The sequence below is a fragment of the Odocoileus virginianus genome, unplaced genomic scaffold (assembly GCF_023699985.2).
Source record: "Odocoileus virginianus isolate 20LAN1187 ecotype Illinois unplaced genomic scaffold, Ovbor_1.2 Unplaced_Contig_3, whole genome shotgun sequence".
Taxonomy (NCBI): domain Eukaryota; kingdom Metazoa; phylum Chordata; class Mammalia; order Artiodactyla; family Cervidae; genus Odocoileus; species Odocoileus virginianus.
Window position 1 is genome coordinate 2,151,557 of NW_027224320.1, and position 24,450 is coordinate 2,176,006.

General features: G+C 59.6%; 1 protein-coding gene across 1 annotated transcript in view; it reads right to left on the reverse strand.

The window, feature by feature from the left end:
* Positions 1-24,450, reverse strand: part of NUP210 (nucleoporin 210) — an 89,947-nt gene that overhangs the window by 17,526 nt on the left and 47,971 nt on the right. The window contains exons 17-28 of the mRNA XM_020872516.2: positions 21,842-22,034; positions 21,250-21,356; positions 20,600-20,704; positions 20,411-20,512; positions 12,676-12,804; positions 10,402-10,529; positions 10,167-10,302; positions 8,651-8,713; positions 8,344-8,523; positions 6,617-6,697; positions 3,932-4,063; positions 2,625-2,783 (exon numbers count right to left, since the gene is read on the reverse strand). Of these exons, the coding sequence (XP_020728175.2) occupies positions 2,625-2,783; positions 3,932-4,063; positions 6,617-6,697; positions 8,344-8,523; positions 8,651-8,713; positions 10,167-10,302; positions 10,402-10,529; positions 12,676-12,804; positions 20,411-20,512; positions 20,600-20,704; positions 21,250-21,356; positions 21,842-22,034 (1,515 nt within the window). The remainder of the gene's footprint in view (positions 1-2,624; positions 2,784-3,931; positions 4,064-6,616; positions 6,698-8,343; positions 8,524-8,650; positions 8,714-10,166; positions 10,303-10,401; positions 10,530-12,675; positions 12,805-20,410; positions 20,513-20,599; positions 20,705-21,249; positions 21,357-21,841; positions 22,035-24,450) is intronic.

The window sequence follows — 24,450 nt, forward strand, 5'->3', positions numbered from 1 at the left end:
GTGAAGAGCCCGAGGGCGTGCTGGGCAGGAGCAGCAGGCGCGCTGGGGAAGCCCCTGGGGCTCCTCACGGGGTGGGGGCATGAACCCCCCAACCCGAGCTCTCAGGGTGTATGTGTGGAAGGCGGCACATGCAGCAATGGGGCCCGGGGTCCTGCTCGGCGACGCTGCCAGGCTGGGGAGGCTCTGTCTGAATTCTTCCCCCAGCCAGACATGCTCTCCACATCGGCCTCTCCCAGAACCACCCCCCAGGCACCCTCTCTGCCTGCCAAGCTCCTGCCAAATCTGCTCAAAACCGGGACACAGTGTCTGGTGACCTCCGGCCAGTGGCTGATACACCTGACGATGTCGGGGGGATCTGATCCTGCCCCTCCCCGGCAGCCCCAAGCCCACGAGGCAGCCCTCCCCTGGGGACTCCAGACGGCTCTCTGCACGCAGTCCACGGCGCCCACACCGTTCTAAGGCCCTCGCTCTGAGGACCCGCGGGCTGCTGGCACCCTTGACCCTGAGCCTGGGTGCTGAGCACACTCTGGGGCTCCCTGCTGGCTTCTGATACGATCAGGCCAGCTGGGCGCTCCAAGGGCCTATGTCTAAAACTGAACAGGTGATTTCTGAAGAGAAAACTGGCCTATGTCCCCTGCCTCCAGCAGCTGCTCTGACCACACACTCAGGCGCGCCTTCCTCATCAGTAAAAAGGGCCCGGAGGGAAGCATCCTTGGCGCGCTTGCCTCCCGAGGCTGGGACGCGGGGGACACTATGGAGAGGCGGGGCTCCCTACACGGGGCCTCGGGGACTGCATTGGGCTCCGGGGCCAGGTGAGCCCGTCCGCGGGCCGATGGCTCCCAGAGCAAAGCTGCCTCACAGGCTGAGCATCACACAGCAAACACACGCCCAGACAGGCCCCTCCCGCCGCTCCTGGGCAGGTAACCCCTGTGATCCCCCCGACACAGAGCCGAAGGCACAAGGGGGGCCTTCCTTTCCTGCCCCGTGACCTGCCGAGGGGCGCCAGAGCCAGCAGCACGGTGACCGGGCGCGGGGTCAGGGAGACGAGGGGGCCTGGGGACTGTGACCTGGGGGCTCAGCTCCGTCAGTGAGAGGCTGTCTCATCTGCTGCCAGTTTGGCTGGTGGAGTCACTCCACGTCTCCAGGACGAGCCACACACTGGGCTTTTAGACAAAATCTTCCTATTTTTCAACGTTGGCAACAAATAAAAGACTGTTTCGAAGCACTGAGTGAGCCAAATAAAACACCTCTGTGGGCTGGATCCAGTGTCTGAGTTTCCGATGCTCTCGAAAGTTACCTGCTGTCAGCCAGGGAAATGAAGATGCGGAGCTGCTAAATGACCCGATTGAGGTCACAGAATTCAGAAAATGCGAAGCCCTGTCTCTAATTCCAGGACAGGGGTCAGAATTCGCTGCGCTTTGCTTTCAGCTGGGAGGAACGTGTGTGTGTGTGTGTCTGTGTGTCTCTGTATCTGTGTGTCTGTCTCCGTATCTGTGTGAGTCTGTGTGTCTCTGTATCTGTGTGTGTGAGTCTGTGTATGCACACGCAGGCAAGAGTAGGGGGCGGGGCTGGGCAGACAGGCATCTCTCCAAAATGCGCTTCTTCACCCTGCGTGGGGCGTGTGCCTGACCTAGAAATGGCTTGTTTCCTCTTGAAGAGGGTGTTTGAACCTGTGTCTTTCCTCATGTATCTGAGAGTTGCTTTCAGTCTTTCTTTGCAATTTAGGGGGACCCAGACATTACATTTAAGGACTTCCTGGATGGCTCAAGGGATAAAGAATCTGCCTGTGATGCAGGAGACCTGGGTTCAATTCCTGGGTCGGGAAGATTCCCTGAAGGAGGAAATGGCAACCCACTCCAGTGTTCTTTTGCCTGGAGAATCCCACGGACAGAGAAGCCTGGCGGGCTGCAGTCCATAGGACTGCAACGAGTCAGACACGGCTGAGCACTCACGCACAAGGTCAGTACACCAGTGAGTCTCACATGAGCAGGAGAGGGTCCCTAAGCAGGCCACCCCCGTCCTGAGGTTCGGGTCCCATATGTGAACGACAGGGTCACACCCTGTCTCCTGGGGCACAGCCCTCGAGGCCTTCTGGGACCCTCCAATGCCTGTTCCCTGGGAACACCTGCCCCGTGGGCTTCGCAGGACCTGGCCCAGGAAGCGGGGGGCGCGCGTCTGCCTGCGTCTCGTCCTCCATGAGCGCTTGTGAAATACAGGCAATTAGACGCATGCCCGGCTCAGATTTTCCAGCCTCTTCCCCCCAGAAGGCACCTGACTCCGAGCTCAGAGTCAGCTCCTGCTTTGGAAGCACATCGAGCTACAACAGACCTCCAGGCTCTGCATGGGCCGAGCCGAGTTCCCCCCCATCCCGCCCCTGCCAGGCCCTCCCAGCCCCAAACGCCTCCCCTCCATGAAGCCCAGGGTCGCCCCAGCCCTGGGCTCCCACGGCACCTCAGAGCCCCAGCTCAGGGCCCACCAGCCTCACCATAGCTCCCCGCAGGCCAAGCGCCCCCCAGGGCAGGCCCCTGGCCCCCCCATGTGTGCCCACACGCCCCGGGGGAGCAGAGCCCTGGGCTGGCTGGCACTCCCCTGCTGACAGCAGCCCCTGCCTGCCCGCCCCTCACCTGGATCTGGATCTCGTCAGAGAGCTCTTTGGCGAGGCCCAGCAGCTGCCCAGCAGTGGGGTCCAGGGCCTTGACCACCACCCTCAGCCCGGTGCGGCCCTTCGCCCGGCCGAGCACGTTCATGGCGAAGTTGTACTGTGACGGCAGCCGGAGCGATGCCTGCAACAGACACTGGACGTCCCGAGGGGGCCTGGGCCCGGCTCCCCCACGGGGCAGGCACCCCAGACACCTGAGCTGCCCGCTTGCTGTCACCCCCCTCCCCTCTCGCCCCGGTGGGGGCCTGCCAACCCTGGCATGCGTGTGGGGTGCCCCACGCTGTGATTCATGCCATTCCCAGGGCCCGCGCGAGAGGTGGGCCCTGCCAGCATCCTCACGCAGGATTTCTCAGAGCCTTGGCTGCAGGGCTCAGGGCGGATCACCCAGATAGCGCCAGGCTTGGGGTGCTGCCCACAGAGCCTTTGTTATGGGGTTGTGAAGAAGTCACGCGCCCGGGTACCGTGGGGATGGTCTGGGGATAGGATCTGGTCCCACGGGGTCAGGGGGTACTGGTCTTGCACTATATGAACTTCAGGCAGCCTCTAAGAGACCCCATCCCCTGTCTGATCCCCTCTCCAGGCCCCCACTGTCCACAAATGAGACAAGGAGAGACCCCGGGAAGCAGCCGCACTCAGGCCCCGTGTGACCGAGGCCCCCCTGGGGTCACTGCCTGGAGTCACAGGGCCAGTGCCCGCTGCACAGCCCACTGACTGGGTCACCCGGGCCCGCTGCACAGCCCACTGACTGGGTCACCCGGGCATGTCTGCCTCCCCACACACGGGCCTCAGCTCACACATGGGGCAGCGTGTCTTTCCAGCACCTTCCAGCACAGACCTGGGAAGGGGCCAGGCACCCCCTAGGGAGCCTAAGGGGATGGGGTAGGGTCCTGGGATACACCTGGAGAAAACTCCAGGGCTGCCAGCGGCAGGTGACATCCTAGAAAGGGGGTCAGCAGCTACAGACTGGGGACCCCCAACCAGGGCCTCTGGCATCCTGGGACCTGCATGACTGTCCCACCAGGCTGTCATTTTGCTGCTTCCACCTGCAGGTTGCCTCCAAGCCCCTGGGTGGGGCGGCTAGTTGGCAAGAAGGAGCGTAAGATGAAAAGGCTGCAGCCTGTTCTGGGACCCACAAGAGGGGAGCTGGAGGCACGTGAAGAGCTGGAGGGGAGGGACCTGGGAGGGACAGCGTGGACGCAGACAAGGAAGCCTCACGCGGGAGTGACAGGCTGTCATGGGTGGGGTCTCGGGGGGGGGGGGGGGCGTGAGCACCTCGTGATGCCGCCCCCGGACATCCAGGACGTCTCGCTTGGTGACAGACCAGTGGAAGGTCAGGCCTGGCACGGCGTTGCCGAAGGAGAAAGGGTTCTGGTTGTTGGTGATCCCGGTGACATAGACGGGCATCTGCGGGGAGAAGCCAGGCCCGTGACCACCCACATCCATGTCCGGAGCCTCCGGACACCCTGAGACACAGCCTGCACTGTCCCCCAGGGCCCGCTGCCGCCCTGTCTCCTGAGGGCAAGAGGGGGGCCTCGATCAAGTCCTCCCGAATTGGTGGCCGGCACAGCACAGCGCCAGCCCCTCCCCGCCCAGCCTTCTGGGGCCGAGGGACCCCATTCCTGAATGACCGTCTAGAGCTCTGAGGGGCCTGCAGCCCCCCTGGCAGGCCAGCTCACCCTGTTCCCATCTCTCTCAGGCTAGTGGGGGCCCCTGCTCACAAGCAGTGGACTCGGCCTCCTACACTGGATTTACCAACTGCTGATCCAAGGGCAAACGAACATGGAGCAACGCAGCAAGAGGCTGGGGTGGAGCTGAGTGCGGCTGCGGGTCAGCGCGGGCTCCAGCGTTCACTGGCTGTGGCGTCAGCAGACGCCCTAAGCCTGCCACGTGAGCACCTCCTCATCTGTGACGCGGAGGTGACCCCAGAGCCAGCCTTGGGGGCTGTGATGCATGCCATGTGGACTATGACATACGAAGCACTGAGAAAGGTGCACGCCATCCGAACACCAGCTCCTGGGAGGTGCCAGGTGCTATTCTAGGTGCGGGAAGGCGACAGGCTGGTGGAGACAGGGGCATCACCCCCGCGGGACTGCAGGGGTAGGCGCCACACGCTGGGGAGCTGGCGCACGGGGGAGACGCAGCAGGAGAGGCGGGGAGTGAAGCTGGACCCAGAGGGAAAACAGAGGCCAGTGGGTCAAGGGCCTGCAGAATCGTCCCAACAGAGGAAACAGCGTCCTGGGAGCAGCTCCCACAGGCTCATCCTGAACCAGCTCCCAGAGCCTGACTCCTGCCAGAGGCTGCTCCACGGACATACAGGAGGGGCTGGAGAGGTTCCGCCTCACCTGGGTCCCCGCCCTCATCCCTGTGATGGGAGCCTCACCTGGGTCCCCATTGTCATCCCTGTGATGGAACCTCACCGGGGTCACCGTCCTCGTCCCTGTGATGGAACCTCACCTGGGTCCCCGCCCTCGTCCCTGTGATGGAACCTCACCTGGGTCCCCGCCCTCGTCCCTGTGATGGAACCTCACCTGGGTCCCCGCCCTCGTCCCTGTGATGGATCCTCACCTGGGTCCCCGCCCTCGTCCCTGTGATGGAACCTCACCTGGGTCCCCGTCCTCGTCCCTGTGATGGAACCTCACCTGGGTCCCCGCCCTCGTCCCTGTGATGGAACCTCACCTGGGTCCCCGCCCTCGTCCCTGTGATGGGAGCCTCACCTGGGTCCCCGTCCTCGTCCCTGTGATGGAACCTCACCTGGGTCCCCGCCCTCGTCCCTGTGATGGGAACCTCACCTGGGTCCCCGCCCTCGTCCCTGTGATGGGAACCTCACCTGGGTCCCCGCCCTCGTCCCTGTGATGGAACCTCACCTGGGTCCCCGCCCTCGTCCCTGTGATGGAACCTCACCTGGGTCCCCGTCCTCGTCCCTGTGATGGGAACCTCACCTGGGTCCCCGCCCTCGTCCCTGTGATGGGAACCTCACCTGGGTCCCCGCCCTCGTCCCTGTGATGGGAACCTCACCTGGGTCCCCGCCCTCGTCCCTGTGATGGGAACCTCACCTGGGTCCCCGCCCTCGTCCCTGTGATGGAACCTCACCTGGGTCCCCATCCTCGTCCCTGTGATGGAACCTCACCTGGGTCCCGGCCCTCGTCCCTGTGATGGGAGCCTCACCTGGGTCCCCATTGTCATCCCTGTGATGGAACCTCACCTGGGTCACCGTCCTCGTCCCCGTGATGGAACCTCACCTGGGTCACCGACCTCGTCACCGACCTCGTCCCCGTGATGGAACCTCACCTGGGTCCCCGACCTCGTCCCCGTGATGGAACCTCACCTGGGTCCCCGACCTCGTCCCCGTGATGGAACCTCACCTGGGTCCCCGACCTCGTCCCCGTGATGGAACCTCACCTGGGTCCCCGACCTCGTCCCCGTGATGGAACCTCACCTGGGTCCCCGCCCTCGTCCCCGTGATGGAACCTCACCTGGGCCCCCGCCCTCGTCCCCGTGATGGAACCTCACCTGGGCCCCCGACCTCGTCCCCGTGATGGAACCTCACCTGGGTCCCCGCCCTCGTCCCCGTGATGGGAAACTCACCTGGGTCCCCGCCCTCGTCCCCGTGATGGAACCTCACCTGGGTCCCCGACCTCGTCCCCGTGATGGAACCTCACCTGGGTCCCCGACCTCGTCCCCGTGATGGGAACCTCACCTGGGTCCCCATTGTCATCCCTGTGATGGAACCTCACCTGGGTCACCGTCCTCGTCCCCGTGATGGAACCTCACCTGGGTCCCCGACCTCGTCCCCGTGATGGAACCTCACCTGGGTCCCCGCCCTCGTCCCCGTGATGGGAAACTCACCTGGGTCCCCGCCCTCGTCCCCATGATGGAACCTCACCTGGGCCCCCGACCTCGTCCCCGTGATGGAACCTCACCTGGGTCCCCGTCCTCATCCCCGTGATGGAACCTCACCTGGGTCCCCGTCCTCATCCTTGTGATGGGCGCACGGATCCTCACAGCCTGCAGCAGCAGCACCTCCACCTCCACGAGATCCTGGGAAGAGGACTTCGGGGCTCAGGCTGGCAGGGCTCGGGGGCTACGTGCCAACAATGGGCCCCTGCCCGAAACTCCCCCTTCTGAGGCTGCAACACTTTCTTTAGAGAGGGACGAAGTAGGCCCTCCCTGTGCTTAATTTTACTCTCAACACGCCTGGTACTTCCTTGTTTTTATAAAATTGATAGACTTGGAGTATCCACCCTGTGATTCAAAAGGACTTTGCAGTCTGACCAGGATACTTGGAGAGACACTGGAACTGCTGGGAAAGGCGTGAATCAATGAACTCAGGGTTGGGTCAAGGTCAGTCCCACCCCCTCCAGAGGGTCCCAGAGCTGAGTGCTCTGATCCTCCGAAGTCAGCAGCACTCCTGGACCACTGTCAGGGACCCAGTTTCTGTCCACAGTCACATCACCTGGAAGGAAGCGGTCTCTTAGAGCTGGGGCTCCAGCATGGCCGGACCACCCAGTCGCTGCTCCTGCAGGTCACTGCTGGCCACAGACATGGGGCAGAACCAGGCACCTTGAGCTCTTCCCAGGCGGGGACACGCTCTGCTCTGTCCTTCCCAGAGGCCCACAGAAGTGCCCACCCCAGGAAAAGAGGAAAACGGCAGACCGAGACGCCCGCCACCACCTGCTTGGGGCCAGAGCGACCGTGTGAGGTGGGGATGAGGGGCCCTCCTGGGTGAGGTCCCCTGACTTGGCCTCTAGCATCTCTGCCGACCCAGAAAAGTTGCTGGGAAATGTCCCCCACTCCAGCGAGAAGGCCTGGAGACAGTTTAACCTCTAGCTGAGCAAAGATCCTAGTAGATAACTCAGGTTTTCTTCTGCAAATATCAATCCCGGTCTGAAATACTACGGGTGCCCAGTTACCCTGGATTACGGCAGCCAAGCCAGCATGCACCCCTAAAAACACACACCATAACCCCCGCAGCGTGTCAGTGCCCACGGCATCCCAGCTCTCCTGTGAGAACGTCTGCAAACCCCGCTGGGAATGAACGGACTGAAGGCGGCAGGGCTCTGACGTGCGCAGCACCAGCTCAGGCCTAGAGCAGCCGTGGGTGAGCCGCGCCCAGGCAGAGCAGAGGGTCCCGAGAGCACGCACAGAAAACAGCGTCTGCTGTCACAACCGCTGCCACCGCCCTGCACTGAACGTCCCCGGGAAGGGAGAGCCTGGGGCCCCAAGCCTTAAGGAGCAGTAGCTCAGGTGGTAGAGTCCGCCTGCAATGCAGGAGACCCCGGCTCGATCCCTGGGTCGGGAAGATCCCCTGGAGGAGGGAAAGGCTACCCACTCCAGTATTCTGGCCTGAAGAACTCCATGGACTGTATAGTTCATGGGGTCACAAAGAGTCGAACATAACCAAGCAAGCTTCACTTTCAGGGACCCTCGGTCTGAAGAAGGGTGACCGTGGGGGCGCAAGAGCGGGTCTGACCTGGTGAGGGGGGAAGCTGACAGGCAGGTGCTTCCAGCTCCAAGGGCAGAAGCAAGACCCTGGGAAAGGGGTGGTCCTCAGGAGCAGAGCCCACACCAGCAGACGGGGAACCTCCCTGCCACGGCTCCGCGCCCCGCCAGCCGCCTGGGGAGCGGAGCACCCCCGCCCTAGAGGGCGGACGTGGAGGGCGCCTCTGATGCGACCCCGCCATTACCTGCGACACAACGACCAGCTTGCCCGTCTCTGCGTCCACGGCCTGCACGACCCCCGACACGGCGCCACGGCCCACCGCGAGGCCCCGCACCAGCCCGGCGCCGCTCACCAGCGCCACGCTCTCGTTGCTCATGGAGAAGAGGATGTTGGACTGGGGCTGGGGGCCACCCTCGGAGGTGATCTGGAGGGGGTAGGCAGCAGGGCCCATGAGCCAGACCCCCGGGTGCCCACACCCCAGAACTCCCCCCCACAGCCCACTAGGAAGCCCCAGGTGGTGGTGGGGGGAGGGCATAGCCTTGAACTCCCACCTGCATCGTGGCCCCAATAATCAGCGTCACCTTCCTGGGGATCAGCCTGAACGGGGGGAAGACCTAGGCATGGAGACACAATAGGGAAAGAGGCCATCGTGTTCCTGGCGCGGTCACCCTTTAACTCCAGGGACACGGGAACACAGTGCACAGACTCCTGCCTCTAAAGGCAGGCAGGGCGTGGGGTCCCAGGTTCCCAGGGGTGTGTTCCGCTCTGGTGGGGTCAGCAGAAACACCCACTCCCCGGCCCGCCTGGGACCTGCCCATCAGAGGTGGGTCCTGCTGTGTGTTTCAGCAAGTCCCCATGACAGTCTGGCGCACATCCAGGTTTCCAACCCACTGCCTTCGAGGTTCCCCAGCTCCCCTTTGGAAGGCTGACTCTTGCACAGTTTCCAGATTTCTACTGAATAATCATCTAGAACAGTTCTCTACCCCCATGGCCTCAGTATTTTCCAGATGAGGAAAGGAGGACTCGGGGTGGGGGGCAGGACGCGGAGGCCCTGTCTCCGCGGCAGGGCAAAGCCCCCACCTCTTCCTCCTACAACCCCACAATCCCCGCTTTGCCCGAAGACGTGCCAGTCAGCCCAGGGGTGACATGTGCGTGAGGCATGGTCTCAGTAGGGTGGCCCTGAGTACAGGCACATGGGACTGCCTTCTCACCCGGAGGAGAAGGGCGCACCGCCATCCTGGAGCACCACCCACAGCCGCCGGCACGAAGTCCCCCAGCCCGCGAGGCTGAGCCCACAGTGGACGTGGCAGAAGCAGCTCAGTGCTGCCCCCGAAGGATAAAGTCAGACACGACTTCCCGGCCCTGGCGGCCGTGGGCTCCCGTCTCAGCCCAACACCAGCCCCGAGTTCCCTCACCCAGAACGGCTGCTCTCGTGAGCACGGGCTCCCGCAAAGAGCCTGCTACCTCCAGAGTCCCAACCATCAGTGTCTGCTTCCACACTGGAGTGCAGACCCACCTGCTCACTCCCCATCCATTCCCCCGTCTGTGACAAGTCACTCCCCTCCTCTGAGCCACACCAGGCCCCCTACATCCCAGACAGAGTGAGGGAACCCAGCCCCCTCACTCCTGGGCTCCCAGACCCCCGGGACCAGGAAAGGCCCTCTTAAACAGAGGACCCTGGAGAGCGGTTTCATGTGGCCTCTCCACGGGGGGCCTTCCCGGCTGGCTCGAGTGGTAAAGAACCCGCCTGCAATGCGGGAGACCCGGTTCCATCCCTGGGTCAGGAAGAGCGCCTGAGAAGGGAATGGTTCCCCACTCATATTACTGCCTGGAGAATTTCATGGACAGAGGAACCTGGCGGCCTACAGTCCAGGGGGTTAGCTGCAGAGTCAGACACAGCTGAGTGCCTAACACTTTCGCTTTCCATGGGGCTACCTGGGCTGCCCCTAAAAGTCCCAGCCGACCACAAAAAACAGCATACCCCTCCCCCACGCCCACCCCCACAGGGCGCTGACGTGCCCCAGGGGCCGGGCCGGGCCCCCGAGGCGTGAGGAGGAACAGCTCTACCTCGATCTGTTGTGGGGCTGAGCTGATTCTCTGTCCGGCCTTGTCGGTCACGGTCGCGGTGAGGCTGGTCTGGCCGATGGCCACGCCGTGGACGCGGAAGGAGGCGGTATGGTCGTCCGGGGCCTCATCAAGGGCCCTGGAGCAGAGGGAGGGGCTGGGACCTCTCCCCCAGGCAGACCCGTTGCCGCTGCCCCCCAGGTGCCCTCCTCTGACCCCCGACCCCAAGAGAACTCACACCAACGTGACGATCTGGGAGGCTGCCCGGAGTTTCAGGTCCATGAAGGCCAAGTACTTGGCCAGGAAAGGCTTCTTGTGGAAGTCCAGCACGCGGACATGCGCCTTGACTGTCTTCCCGATCTCCACCTACATCGTGGGTGGAAGAGACTCCGGGATGGCCTTCAAATGACCAAGCCACCACCTGTGGTGCCCTACAGCTCTCTGCAAAAGCATTGCTGAGCTCACACCCAGAGGCCCACCGTGACCTCCACACCATCAGCCTACCAACAAGCGGAAGCTGTTGACATGCTTTCTGTGTTCAGGGGGCCTCGGGGGGATACTCAGATGCTTTGCCTGAAGCATAAATGTGGCATAAAGGTCACAACCCACTCTGAGAGAACTAACATCTGGGAGAGGGATAAATGAAGATGGGATTAACAGATACACAAGACTACATATAAAGTAGATAAACAACAAGGATCTGCCAATAGCACAGGGAATATGTTCAACATCTTATAATAACCTATAACGGAAATAATATATATATGGGCTTCCCTGGTAGCTCAGCAGGTAAAGAATCCGCCTGCAACGCAGGAGACCCCGGTTGATTCCTGGGCTGGGAAGATCCCCTGGAAAAACTACCCACTCCAGTGTTCTTCGACTTCTGTGGTGGCTCAGACAGTGAAGAATCACCTGCAATGTGGGAGACCTGGGTTTGACCCCTGAGTTGGGAAGATCCCCTGGAGGAGGGCACGGCAACCCACTCCAGTATTCTTGCCTGGAGAATCCCATGGACAGAGGAGCCTGGCAAGTTACAGTCCATGGGGTCACAAAGAGTAGGACACAACTGAAGCGATTAAGAAAAGCTATGACCAACCTAGACAGCATATTAAAAAGCAGAGACATTAATTTGCTGACAAAGGTCCATCTAGTCAAAGCTATGGTTTTTCCAGTGGTCATGTATGGATATGAGAGTTGAGACTGTGAAGAAAGCTGAGTGCCAAAGAATTGATGCTTTTGAACTGTGGTGTTGGAAAAGACTCTTGAGAGTCCCTTGGACTGCAAGGAGATCCAACCAGTCCATCCTAAAGGAGATCAGTCCTGGGTGTTCATTGGAAGGACTGATGTTGAAGCTGAAACTCCAATACTTTGGCCACCTGATATGAAGAACTGACTCATTGGAAAAGACCCTGATGCTGGGAAAGATTGAAGGCAGGAGGAGAAGGGGACGACAGAGGATGAGATGATTGGATGGCATCACCAACTCGATGGACATGAGTTTGAGTAAACTCTGGGAGTTGGTGATGGACAGGGAGGCCTGGCGTGCTGCAGTCCACGGGGTCACAAAGAGCTGGACACGACTGAGCGACTGAACTGAACTGAACTGAAGCAACTAAGCACAGCACATATGCGTGGTGTGTGTGTGTGTACACACACATATATAAAGTGGAATCACTATGCTGTGCATCTGAAGCTAACACCATTGTCAATCAGCTCTGCTTCAGCACAAAGAACTAAGGCCCGAGTTAGAGAGCTGATCCACAGCTTAGCATGGCAACAGGCATACAGTGGGGATTTAATAATCGCTCCGCAGTTCACACCTGGCAGCACATACTGCACATGGTGAAAACTTTGGGAAACATGACTCAGAAGTGCTCAGTGAAAGAACACAAGTCTAGAAGCAACTCGCCCGCAGAAACAAGATCAGAGAGGGCATATCTGAGGCTCAGAGAATAGTGACTGTGAAAAAGTCCAAGCTGCGTGAATGCTGCCTTTAATAGCTAACCCTTCTCTCCCTTGGGCAGACAGGACCCTGACAGCATTCCTCTGGAAACCGCTGCAGCCACCTCATGTATTTGAGTTACACAAAATCCATCTTCACGTTAAATAAAAGCCTAGGTCTATTATGCATTCATTTTGTAGAAGCACTCGGCGATAGTGTGCTTTATTCATATGCCACTGAATTTCCGAGAAGCCAAAAAGTACAGACGGGGGAGAAAATTCATGCCCTGGCTGGCTAGTCACCTGCAGTGGCCAGAGGCTAGGAATCCCCAGGCCAGGGCCGATGTGAGGACACCTTCCAGGGGGATTTACAGCCAGGTTTTGCGAGTGTCGACTGAGATGACAATGGACCCGTCGCCCAGAGGCCGCCCTGCGCTGAGCCCAGGATGCCAGGTGAGACAGCTCTGCGAGGGGAGGGGAGATGCGAGGAAAGCGCCTCCCCACAGCCCCACCATGCTCCCGGCTCCTGTGTGGCTAAAGAGAGGCAGCATACGAGGAGGCTGACACTGACCTTGTCCACCACGCGGATGTACAGCTCCTGGATGTCCGAGACGTAGACGTCAGCCTTCGCGGGGGCGGGGAAGGCTAAGCACAGGTCGTGGATCATGACGGTGGCGGTGCCGGGGAGCAGAGGGTGCACCTGCAAGGCGGGGGCGGGGTGCGCTCACATGGCTGCTCAGGGCAGTGGCCTATCGCCCGCTCGGAAAACCCTAACCCAAAGCTGGCCCCGCCCACCCCTCGTCGTGAGCCCCCACTGCCAGCCGGACGACGGGCTTGGGATGTGATATGTTAGTGCCGGGATAGATCTCAAAGTATTTCTTGCAACATGGCACAAATTACAGAGAAGAAATGGAAGCTGCTCCAAGGCGGGGTGGTCAGAGCTCGGCGGACAGAGGATTCACAGCCAGGATCCCATATTGCTTGTCCAGGCCACCTGCTGCAGCTCCCATCAGAGAGGGGCATCCTGCGGGGTCTCCTCTGATGCTGGTAGGGTGTGAGGCGGCTGCTTTCCCCACAAAGCCATCGCTGAGGAATCCTAATCTGGACTCACAGACTCTCAGAACCTGGGAATGGGCCATGGAGGCTACCACGTCTTCACCGTGAGCTCCTCGAATCTCACCCATCTCCACATTCATCTCTATCTCTGCTGTGTTTGAGGGCTTCCCTGGTGGCTCAGATGGTAAAGAATCTGCCTGCAGTGTGGGAGACCCAGGTTCGATCCCTGGGTCAGGAAGATCCCCTGGAGAAGGAAATGGCAACCCACTCCAGTGTTCTTGCCTGGAGAATCCCATGGACAGAGGTGCAGGGGGTGGCAAAGAGTCAGACGTGACCAAGCGACTCACACTTTGCCACACTTTCCCCATATTTGACGCAGAGCCTATGTAAAATGTTCAGAGTGAATGAACCCATCTGAGCTCCTGTATTCCAAGCTCCTGTCCTCGGCTTTCCTTGCCAAAGACCCTCTTTAAGCCTTCTTCTCTCTCTACTTCCTTCCAGGGATGCCACTTTCAGAAGAACCTCTCCCCAGACAGCCTGCATCATCACCACTTTCTCACGCGGCAGACGCACTTGCAGTGATTTGTTGCATTGCTTAGATGGGCACCTCAGGTGGATGTCTGGGGGCTGGGCGGGTGGAGGCATGTCGCGGAGCCAGCGGGTGGGCCTGTGACGGCCTCCCACCTCCATCTGGTCTGGCTTTGCTGCCTGCAGTTTGTGGCCTATATTCACTGGGGGTAGGACTGGGTATAGAGAACGGTTACATGTTGGCAAAGCTGCAGTTTTAATATGAAGAACATGTGGGGGGAAAAAAAGTCAGGAGACAACCAAATAGGTTAAAAGCCTTCAAAGGCTACACAGAGTGAGTTTTATGTTCTACGAGAACCTGGCGTATCTGGCCCCTGCCCAGGGCTCTGATGTCACCGCAAACCGCATTCCCCCATGGCCGTCACCCTCCGGCCAGCTGGCCCTGCCTGCCCCTTGGGGCTGCACGGTCCAGCCCTGAAATCTGGGCTCTTCCCCCGCGTCCACCTGCTGGTTCCCTCTCAGCCTCAGCCCCGTCCAGAGGTCCCTCTTTGGCCAAGTCCCCCCTTGTCCAGGTGGGCACCTTCACCCCTCTGCTCACTTCTCCTGAGGCAGCTCTGCCACCCCCTGGTCAGCAGGCAGACCTTCTGTGCATCTGCCCCAAGGCTGGAGCGGCACCTACCGCCCCCTCAGCGCCGAGCCTCGAGTCCGGCCTAGCCCTGCAATGTATGTGCGCTGAGATCCAGGGTCACCGCTGCAAGGCACTGGTCAACGTTCGGAGACCTACGCTTCCACCAGCTCGGCTTCCATCCTGGCTTCATCGAGACCAGGATTCAGAAAGAACTGCAAACCCCAGGGCCCCTCATCTATCGGGGAAGCGCTGACTCTAGTCCACACCCCTCAGCGACATACAAAGAGACAGGCCCACCCAGGGTAGGAACCCAGCCTCAAAGGGCGGCACTGGGGAGGGAGCACAGTGCCCGAGCCATCATTTCAGGGTGCCTTCTCCCACGCTTGGCCACGCCTGAGAGCCGGACGCCACCAGCAGCCAGAAGCGAGCTGTCGGGCAGGGGGCTGGGCCGGACAAGGCCGGGCTAACTGCCTGCAGCGCTGGGCTCGGGGCTCAGGGGCACAAGCACAGATGAAGGATGCTCAGGGCGCTGCACGTAAGGACCCAGGTCACTCAATAAAAATCCCAGCGCGGAAACCCTGCCGGCACCCCAAACAACAACCGAGCCATCCTGACATCAAATACACTGAAGACAGGAGGTGGTCAGGCCCACGGGTCTCCAGTTCTGTGGTGGACGATTCACCTGGCTGATTACACGTCCCCCAAAGAGAAACCACTTAAACATCCCAGGGAGACGCGAGGACTCCGACCTGATCCCCCTGCAAGCGTCACCACCGTCGGGAGCGGCACGTCACTCAGAAGGCAGAGAAATGATGGCTCGCTGCACCCACGGGGAGAGACCCGCGAGGCGGGGGTGGGCATGCAGGGGAGGCGTTTCTGTCTCTCCTTCAAACGAGCCATTTTTCACATTTTAAACAAAGATATAAATGACAGTGAGGAAATCGGTTTCTCTCCCACTTGATTTCCCAGCAGCTGGACGTCCAGGCACCTCCCAGGTGACAGGGCAGAGGACAGCAGCCCACAGAGGGACCACATGGCCCACAGGCCGCCCACACGTCAGCCCTGCCAGCTCACCCGACGGTGAACGGTGCCCCACGCGTGAGCCCGCCTGCCACTCTGGAGACAAACTGCTCTGGAGGAGGAGAGGGGGCAGGCTGGCGGGTGGTCCTGTCCCTACCCCCACTGTGCATGCGTCACCACCTGCTTCTCCAGGCTCCAGACCCACTTGCCACTTGATGGACATGCGGGGGGGATGCGTGTGCAGGAGGGGAGATGACCGAATCCACCCCCAGAACCAATTCTCCTTCCTCAGGGGTGACTCAGCCCCCCGAGAGCCCAGAGGAAGCCCTCTCAGCTCTCTGGAGCTGAGGACACATCACTGTTCGTTAAGACGCTGCCGTGGAGCCAGGGGCAGCTCTGTTCCGGACGTCTGCCGCGCCCACCAGGCCCCAAGGTGTGGATGCATCCTCACAGCTCCACACTTCCCAGGCCCGTCACACGTCACACTTGTCCCTTGACAAGCAGCATCTGTAGACGAGCAAGGACCCTGTGGATATCTTTGAATGTCACTGGTGCCATCAGCTTCTGTCTTCTGTGTGTGCCCAGCAACATCTCGTGGCGGCCAGGCCCATGCCGCAGGTGAGGATTGTGCCCCCTGCAGACGTGGACACCCTCGAGGCTGGTGGGGGGTGGCCAGGGTCACACTGAGATGAGAAACGCCATCCAAGGGGCCGCGCCCAGCCCCGAGGCTTCCTACAGGGCCAGGCTGGGGACTGCTTCCTCTGCTCGCTGTCCCTTCTCCAGAAGAAGGTGGGACACACCTGAGTTCATGCCGCACAGCTGCCACCTCCCACCCACCCCGTCTCAGGGAGGGACACCCCGCCCCGCGCCGAAGCACCTCCTCAGAGGTGCAGCATCATGGGGGCCAGCCCGCAGCTCAGGACCCAGGGGAGGGGTCGGCTCCTAAGAGCAGGGGCCCTGGCTGGCTGCTCACTGCTGAGTCCCCGGAGCCTGCAACGGGCTGGTGCATGACGGGGACCCGCCTTTGCAGAGTGACTGCCTTGATGAAAGGCCTGAGTGTTGGCTCCTTCCCGCCACTCTTGGACTTACTACATGGCTTCTGCAAGGAGGGAGCATGTGAAATGTAAAGAGGTGATGAGAAGAAACGCCGAGCTTAAAACAGGTAAACCCTCCCGTGCGTAAGCCAGCCGAGCAGGACAGAGAGGCGGCTGGCAGAGGGTCTGGGGCCGTGGGAGCCTCTGCAGTCCTGGGAGCATCGTGAGGGCACCATCGCCCCACAGCAGCCCAGGGGTGCCCGCGCTAGGCCCCCGCCCACAGACGCACAGAAGCCAACACGCACCCACAAGCCATTCTTGCCTCTGAATGGGCCTCGAGAGTGAAGGAAAGAAACATCTCCTCTGAGCTAATCGAAGAACTGTTGTGGGCTTCCTTGTCTCTGTGATTAAGGGAAATGAGAATGCTGCTAATTAGCAGCTGGAAGATGCCGCAGAAGCGTGTGAATGTCCTTCAGAAGGAGTGCTCTGAGACGCCGTGAGGGCCCGTCATCGGCTGTCAACACTCCATGAAAAATCCCTCGTGCCCTTGGCGGGGGAGGCAAAGGAACCGGCCTCTGACTGATCTGGAGCTGCAGGGGCGTCTGCGCGGGCTGAGGTCGGGGACATCAGAGATCCCAGGGGCCGAGGTCCCTCCAGGACACCTTCTGGGCAAACATGATCCTGGCAGGGCCTGCCTCATGGGCGCTGCTGGAATGCCCCACACACGGTACTAGATGGGTCACGGGGTCGTGTCTGGGGCAGGGGTCAGCCCCTCTCAGCAAGAGCCATGGAAGATGAGACGTGGGCGAAGGCACGTCCACCACGCGGAGAGAGAACTGCTCCAGCTCTTTTGTCGTTGTTGTTCAGTCACCAAGTCATGTCTGACTCTTGTGACCCCATGGACTGCAGTACACCAGGTGTCCCTGTCCCCCACCGTCTCTCGGGGTTTGCCCAAGTTCGAGGCCATTGCATCGGTGATAACATCCAACCATCTCATCTCTGTCGCCCTTTTCTCCTCCTGCCTTCACTCTTTCCCAGCATCAGGGTTTTTTCCTAATGAGTCGGCTGTTCACATCAAGTGGCCAAAGCATTGGAACTTCAGCTTCAGCCTAAGTACTTCCAGTGAGTATTTGGGGTTGATTTCCCTTATGATTGACTGGTTTGATCTCCTTGCAGTTCAAGGGACTCCTTGCTGTAGCTCTAGCTCGAGCTCTTTGGGACCATCTATAAACGGGGGACATCATGCTTGCCTTGACAGGGACAAGCCTAAAGTCCGCTGCCAACAGGGACTGTACATCATATGACACTGCAGGAGTGAGCAGGGGTTCGTAATTCTGGGAAGATTTGACTCTGATGTTGTAATCCCATCTTGAGTCTTTCAGACAAGCATGCCAACTTCGGTTTGAATGCCTCCCTGGACAGGGAGCTCAGTATCTGCAGCAGTAGCCTACCTAGTCCATCACAGACCCTTAGAGGCTCTTGTTCCTGGAGGAAAAGTCTCTCTCTGGCCACTGGGCTGCCCTCAGGACTTGCTCAAAATGTGTGGTGGGAGGTTAAGTGTGAATAAAAAGGAGTCCAAGTTTTGTTGGCACCACACACATTTTTCTGAATTGGACACGTCCCTCTTCTAGATAACAGGGGAGTTATTTTTAATCTCCAGAGATAAAGCAAAGCAAGGCATATTTCAGGCAGTTGGAATCATTTACAATTTGAGGTTTTCTGTTCAGTAGGAGGGACCTGCTGGTGACCACTCATTTACATGGAAGAGGAACGGCCAGGGGATTGTCCTTTCTTGGAGGAAAGGAACAACAATGCCTCGGGGGACCTTCCTATGATCTCAGGCATCCAGCTGTGCCCAGACTCCCTATAACAACAGACGCTTGTCCACAGGCGCCAAGGGACAGCTTTTTCTTGCTCTGATTTACGGCAATAAACCTAAGAGGCCCTGACATCCCTGATTCTGCCTCTGAGAAAAGCAGGTATGTTATACTGCAGCTCCACAAGAGAGCTAAAGACAAAGGTTGCCCACTGGGGGAAGGTAAGAAAATGTCAGAAAAACAATGTAGCAAAAAAACTGGATCCTCCTAGAAACTCCCATGCTACCAAAACTGACTCAAAAAGAAACAATCTGAACAGACCAATAAAAGGTGAAGAGACTGAATTCCTATAAAAAACTACCCATGAGCAAAGCGGGTGACAACGTGGCTTCACTGGTTAATTCTACCAAATATTCAAGAGTAGTTGTTACCAATTCTACACAGACTCTTCCAAAAATTAGAACAGGGAACACTTCCAAGCCATTCCATGAGGCTGACATCCTGATACCCAAACCAGACAAAGACACACAGAAAACCACAAATAGGTATCTCTCGGGAATATGAACATACACTCAATTAAATACCAGCAAACTACATCTAGTTATGCATAAAAAAATTTACATATCATGATCAAATAGCATTTATCCCGGAATGCAAGGTTGGTTTAACATCTGAAAGCCAATTAATGTAACACATCGTGTCAACAGAATTAAAAATAAAAAAAAAAAACCCACACGATTATTTCAAGAAACACAGAAAAAATATTGGACAAAATCCAATATACTGGACTTCCCTGGTGGTCAGTGGTTAAGAATCCATCTGCCAATACAGGGGACATGGGTTCGATCCCTGACTTGGGAAGATCCCACATGCTGAGGTTAGCCTAGCCCCTCCCAGCGTGGTCCTTGCATCCCGCTCACCTGCCTCACTCATTCTACACCTGTTTCACTTCCGAAGCAACTGATGCTGTGACCCTGGCATCAAGGCAGTCACCAGATGCAGAAAGTCAGAGAGAGGGACCTGCAGGGTTTCGGCTGAGAGAGCGAGGTGTCCAAGCAAAGGCACCCGGCTGTGTTTCTAAAAGGAGTTGGTGGGACCAGGTCTCTGTGAAGGCTAAGTCTGATGGCAGCCTTCCCCAGAATGCGCATTTCATGCTCTTGCCAGTGGCGAGGGCTCCCCCGCACAGACAGGCAGTGCCAACAGCAAGTGCAGACGGCAAGACTGCGGGTGAACCCGCCTCAACCCCCACCAGGCGTCAAGCACCAAATGCCCGGCCTCTCTCGAGTCCGGGACAAAGTCTTGCTTGGCGCTGGGATGACCGTAAAACTCCTTCAACACCTGGCAAGCAGCCTCTACCAGGGGAACACAGGTCTTAGGCTCCGAGTGGTCCAAAGCTCACAGCAGAGCTGCGATGCCAGGATACCGCATGGTGTCGTGGTCGCAACTCACATCGAGGGTTTGACACACTCCGTCCTGAGGGTTTCCTTTTAAACACAGTTCAGTTTTCCTGACCGTATAATAACTCGCTGTGCTGATACACAGACAGTTAGGACACTGGGTTGGTCTGCCTTTACTCTGTCATAGCCATAGGAAGACCTTGTATTTTTTTTTATTTTTTGGCTTCACCACGTGGCATGCAGGGTCTCAGTCCCCTGACCAAGGACTGAACCTGTGCACCCTGCGTTGGGAGCATGGGGTCTCAACTGGACTGCCAAGGAAGCCCCATAGCGCGACTTTCTTAAAAATAAAAAAAAAATTTAAACAACCCAAATGCCCCACAAGGAGAGAATGGCTGACTACAAATGATTGCCAAATCATCATCATCATCATCATCATCATTGTCCAGGCTACAGAGCAATATGGAGAAAGAGAAAACTTGAACTAAAGCACTAATCAGAGTGGAAGGCTCAGATCTTCTGTGGTCACAGCTGGGTGGGGGGTCAGGGAAGGAACATGGAGAAACAGAAAAAGCCAATGTGTCCGTCAAGGCAACAGTCCCTCCGGTTGTCGCTTATGTAATAATAGTTCCATCCTACCTGAAAGGCCGACTGAAAGGAAACCGTTAGGTAGCTAACAGCGTGGGTAGTTTGTGGAGACACAGTGTGGACCACAAAGGCAGCTCGAGCGTGTCTGCAGTGACCCCTGGGAAAATCGGAAGACCCTGCGCCATGACCGATGCGACCCGCCGGCCGACGCGCAGAGGCAGGAGGGGTGCGCACTCACCGTGGCGATGCCCCGGGCCTCCTGGTAGGCCACCCTGACCACATCGGCACTGCTGGTGTTGAGGAAGAAGTAGCCAGAGCCTTCTCGGACATGCAGCTCCGCCTGCGGAGGGGCCGGGCTGGTGTCAGAGGTGAGGGGTCCCCGGGGGTTGCTACAGGGGGCAGTGGGGTGGGGATGGGGCAGCCGAACCTGCACGTCTGGGTGGTTGTAGATGGTCAGCTCTTCCGGGCTGACCCTCACGTCCTCCACCAGCATGAGTTCGATGGAAGCCGACACAGGCGTGAGGGGGTCATGCTGAAGGGGCAAGGCCATGCGGTCAGATCCAGGGGGGCCAAGGGCCAGACGGGCCCAAGGGCACCCCCCATGGAAGAGCAGCCCCAGGCACTGGCATCACACCAGGGACCTCGCTGTATCAGGGACACAAGCCCAGCAACAGCCATCGAGCTTTGAGCTGCATCCCTGTGAGGCCTCCCCAGTCCTGTCAAATCAGCCACCCCCCAACCTGCCAGGCCGCAGGGTGGACAGCCCCCATGGCCCCAGAGAAGTGGGGTGGCGTTCCAGGCAGTGGGGGCTGCGGGCTGAAAGGGACAGGGCTGAACCACCCGGGCACGCTCGGCAGGGGCTCTGAGCTGGGCGGCAGGGCAGAGTCTAGATTGGCGAGCAGCCTTTCAGCTGGGCCACCTGTCACCAGCATGCAGGGAGTGCAGGAGGGGAGACTGAGGCATGGCGGCTGGCGTGGAGGCGCCCCGGTCAGTGGGCCAGCCTCAGGACCCCGGGAACAGCGGGCAGAGCGTAGGGGAAGCAGGAGGACGGCCCGTCCCGGGGGCCCTGATCGGTACCGGCTGCTTCACGCTGGCCGTGTCCAGGTGCGGCTTCTGGTAGCCAGTGGCGGTGGCAGAGATGGCCGTGGTGCCCGAGGCCTGGTGAACCGAAATGGGCTGCAGGCCTGAGAGCGAGAGGGACGCCGCGTCAGATCTGGGCCCGGCTCCCGCCTGTGACGCAGCCCCGCCTTCCCTCTAACCGGTGTGTACCTTGAAGTCTCCCACCGCCCTGAAATTAGGGGCTGGGGTAACCGTGTGCCCCTCTAAGGGTTAAGGGCCCTGAGCAAGCTTCCCAGAGCAGCTTAGAGGAGCTGGAGGGGACGGCTCAGGGTCTCCAACGGCAGCGTCAGGGGTCTCGGAGCTCGGAGCAGCCGGGTCTGGGTGCCAGCCTGGTCTGTGCACAAGCTGGGCTTTGAGCCCAGCTGCTGTGTGCCCTGAGCTGCTCCCCACCTCCCTCCCAGGGTCCATTCCTCCCTCGCAGACGTGTGAGGACTAAAGGAGAGTCCTGATGCTCCCCGGGCGTCAGTCCTGGACAGAGGGGGTCCCGGCCCCCGCCCGCAGCTGCCCTCCCCTCTCTGCGCCCGGTGCCGCGGTCGGGGCCGCCGCTCACCGTGCAGCTTCTTCTGGCCGTTCCCGTCGTCCCGGGACACTAGCTGCAGGGGCGGGGTGGGCTCAATGCTGGCCAGCGACGGCCTGCTGGACTCCCACTGGATGCTCAGCGAGCTGAAGTTGTCGAACCTGCGGCCCTGCTGGTCGTAGGCGGCCAAGTCCAGCAGCGGGTTGCGGTGGCTGGAGACGGGAACCTGCAAGAAGCTGAGGTCACCCACACGGCCACACCCTGGGCTGGGCAGGCCGTCCCTGACGCACGGTGCACCTGATGGGCTCACGGGGGTCCTGGGAGCTTCTGGGGGTGACTCGCTAAGGGATGCTCGCTACGGCTGCTGTCAAGGCGCCCCTGACAGTCCTACACAACCTGGTGTCCAATCCCAGCCCGTGCTCCTCGACGGGGACCCTGGCGATGTCTGAAAACATTTTTGGTTGTCACGACTGTAGGGGGCGCTACTGGCATGCAGGAGGTAGAGGTCAGGGTGCTGCATAGTGCACAGGATAGTCCCCCAAGAAGGGAGGATCTGGCTCGAAGCATCGGCAGTGCCAGGGCAGGGGGACCAGGCGTCAAGCATGCTTGCACGTTCCCTGGCCCTGCGACGGCAACAGCAGCCCCAAATTCACAAATGGGGAGGCCGAGGCGGCTCAGAGATGCTGAGTCACTCGCCCAGGGTCACACAGGTTCTAGGGTGGACCGTCTGGTCTGAGTTTAAAGCCCGCGGGCCTCCCTGGATGCTGTGCAGCCTCTTCCCTCCGTGCAGGAGTCAGGCAGCTGGTCTATCTGTGCCCCTGCTCAGCACTCCGGGCCGACGCCCCGCTCAGGAGCCCGGGGTCAGGCTGGAGTGCGGCCCCAGTCCGTCACTGTGACAGGTCAGCCCCGTTTCAGCGCCTGGTGTCACCAGTGATTTACTCTGCAAACACGTCCGGGGCGGCCTCTGGCTCTGGAGGGGCATAAAGCGAAACAGACACTGCACCGGCATACACGGCAAGGATCTGTCCTTCTCAGGTCCCTGCGAGACCACAAATCACAGCGGCCCTGTCTGCCTGGCTGTGGACTCTGCAATCCCAGGGAGGCTGGATCTCAGGGCAGTTCTCTGTTCAGCAAGACTTAAGACACACGAAAGCCCACGCAGAGCCGTGCTCACTGCCCCGTCGCCATCTTTCAACCAAGAGACGACCCTGGGCTGACCCCGAGGTCACTGCTGACCGATGGCCAGACACGGCCCACTCGGCGAGAGGCCAGTGCTTACAGACAGGACGGACGCCCGGGGATCTGATTATCTTATCTCTCTGAGACGGTCTGGCCAGCCCAGAGTGACAGGGGGGGCAAGAGCCGGAGCAAGGGGGTTTTTGGAGGGGCATCCGCTCTCCACGCCTGACCCCCTCCCAGCCCTGTCCGCCACACCTGGGTTCGGGGTCCCCAAGCACGTGAGTCTGCAGAGTTAAGAGCAGAGGGTGGCAGGGACACGAGCCTAAAGGGGTGGGGGTCCCCGGCCAACACCGCGCCACTGTCGCCCACTGCCCAGCCCGAGCTGGGCCCCACTAGAGAACCACAGAGAGGGAGATGAACGCAAGCATGGCTCAGATGCACGGAGCCTCGCGGAACCTGTGTTTTCACAGGTCAGGGGCTTGGAGGTCAGGGCCAGTTTTCCAGCAGCGTCTGCTCACTTTGCGTCTCCTCATCCTGTTTTGGTAATTCTCCCAGTGCTTCAGGCTTTTTCATCATCACTGTCTGTATCTGTTAGGGCGTCTGTGATCAGGGGCCTTTGAAATCACTACTGCAACTCACTTCTGAGAGCTTAGATGGTGGTCAGTGTTGTTTAGCAATAAAGTACTTTTAAAATTCAGGTCTGCACGTGGTTTTCCTTAACTGTAACACTACTGCACACTTGATAGACTCCAGGATTATATAAACATAGCTTTTAAATGCACCGGAGAACCAAGAAGCTCATGTGACTCATTTTATCACAATACTCAACTGTACTGGTGTGTCTAGAACCAAACCCAGGCTATCTCTGACATCTGCCTTCATGCAAATTCTACAGCGTTAGGATGTCAGGTGCCTGGGGGCAGGGGTGGAGGGAGAGCAAACCAGAGGAGGAAATACTGGGGAGGCCCTCGTTACCGTTGCTTAGATGCTCTGTGACTGCGCCCCCATGGACTGTAGTCCACCAGGTCCTCTGTCCATGGGATTCTCCAGGCAAGAACACTGGAGTGGGCTGCCATTTCCTTCTCCAGGGGATCTTTCCGACCCAGGGGTCGAACCTGCATCTCCTGCAGCTCCTGCATTGCAGGCGGATTCTTTACCGCTGATGAGCCATGGGGGGGAGGGGGGGGACGGACACGGTAGATGGGGTCTAAGGCTGAGGAGCGCCCTCCCAGAAGGTGACGTGCGAGTGAAGGGCTGAGGGAGGCAGGAGAGGGCCTGGGCGTTCAGAAGGAAACCACTCCAGTCAGGGAACAGCAAGCCAGACCATGGGGCCGCCCCAGGTCCGAGAGGGGACGGCGGTGGGGCGGGGAAGGTGACGGGCGGTCCCGGGGCCTGCGGGCCTCAGGAGGCAGGGGTGTGAGTCCAGCTCTCACTCGGGCACAGAGGAAGCCGCAGCAGGACGG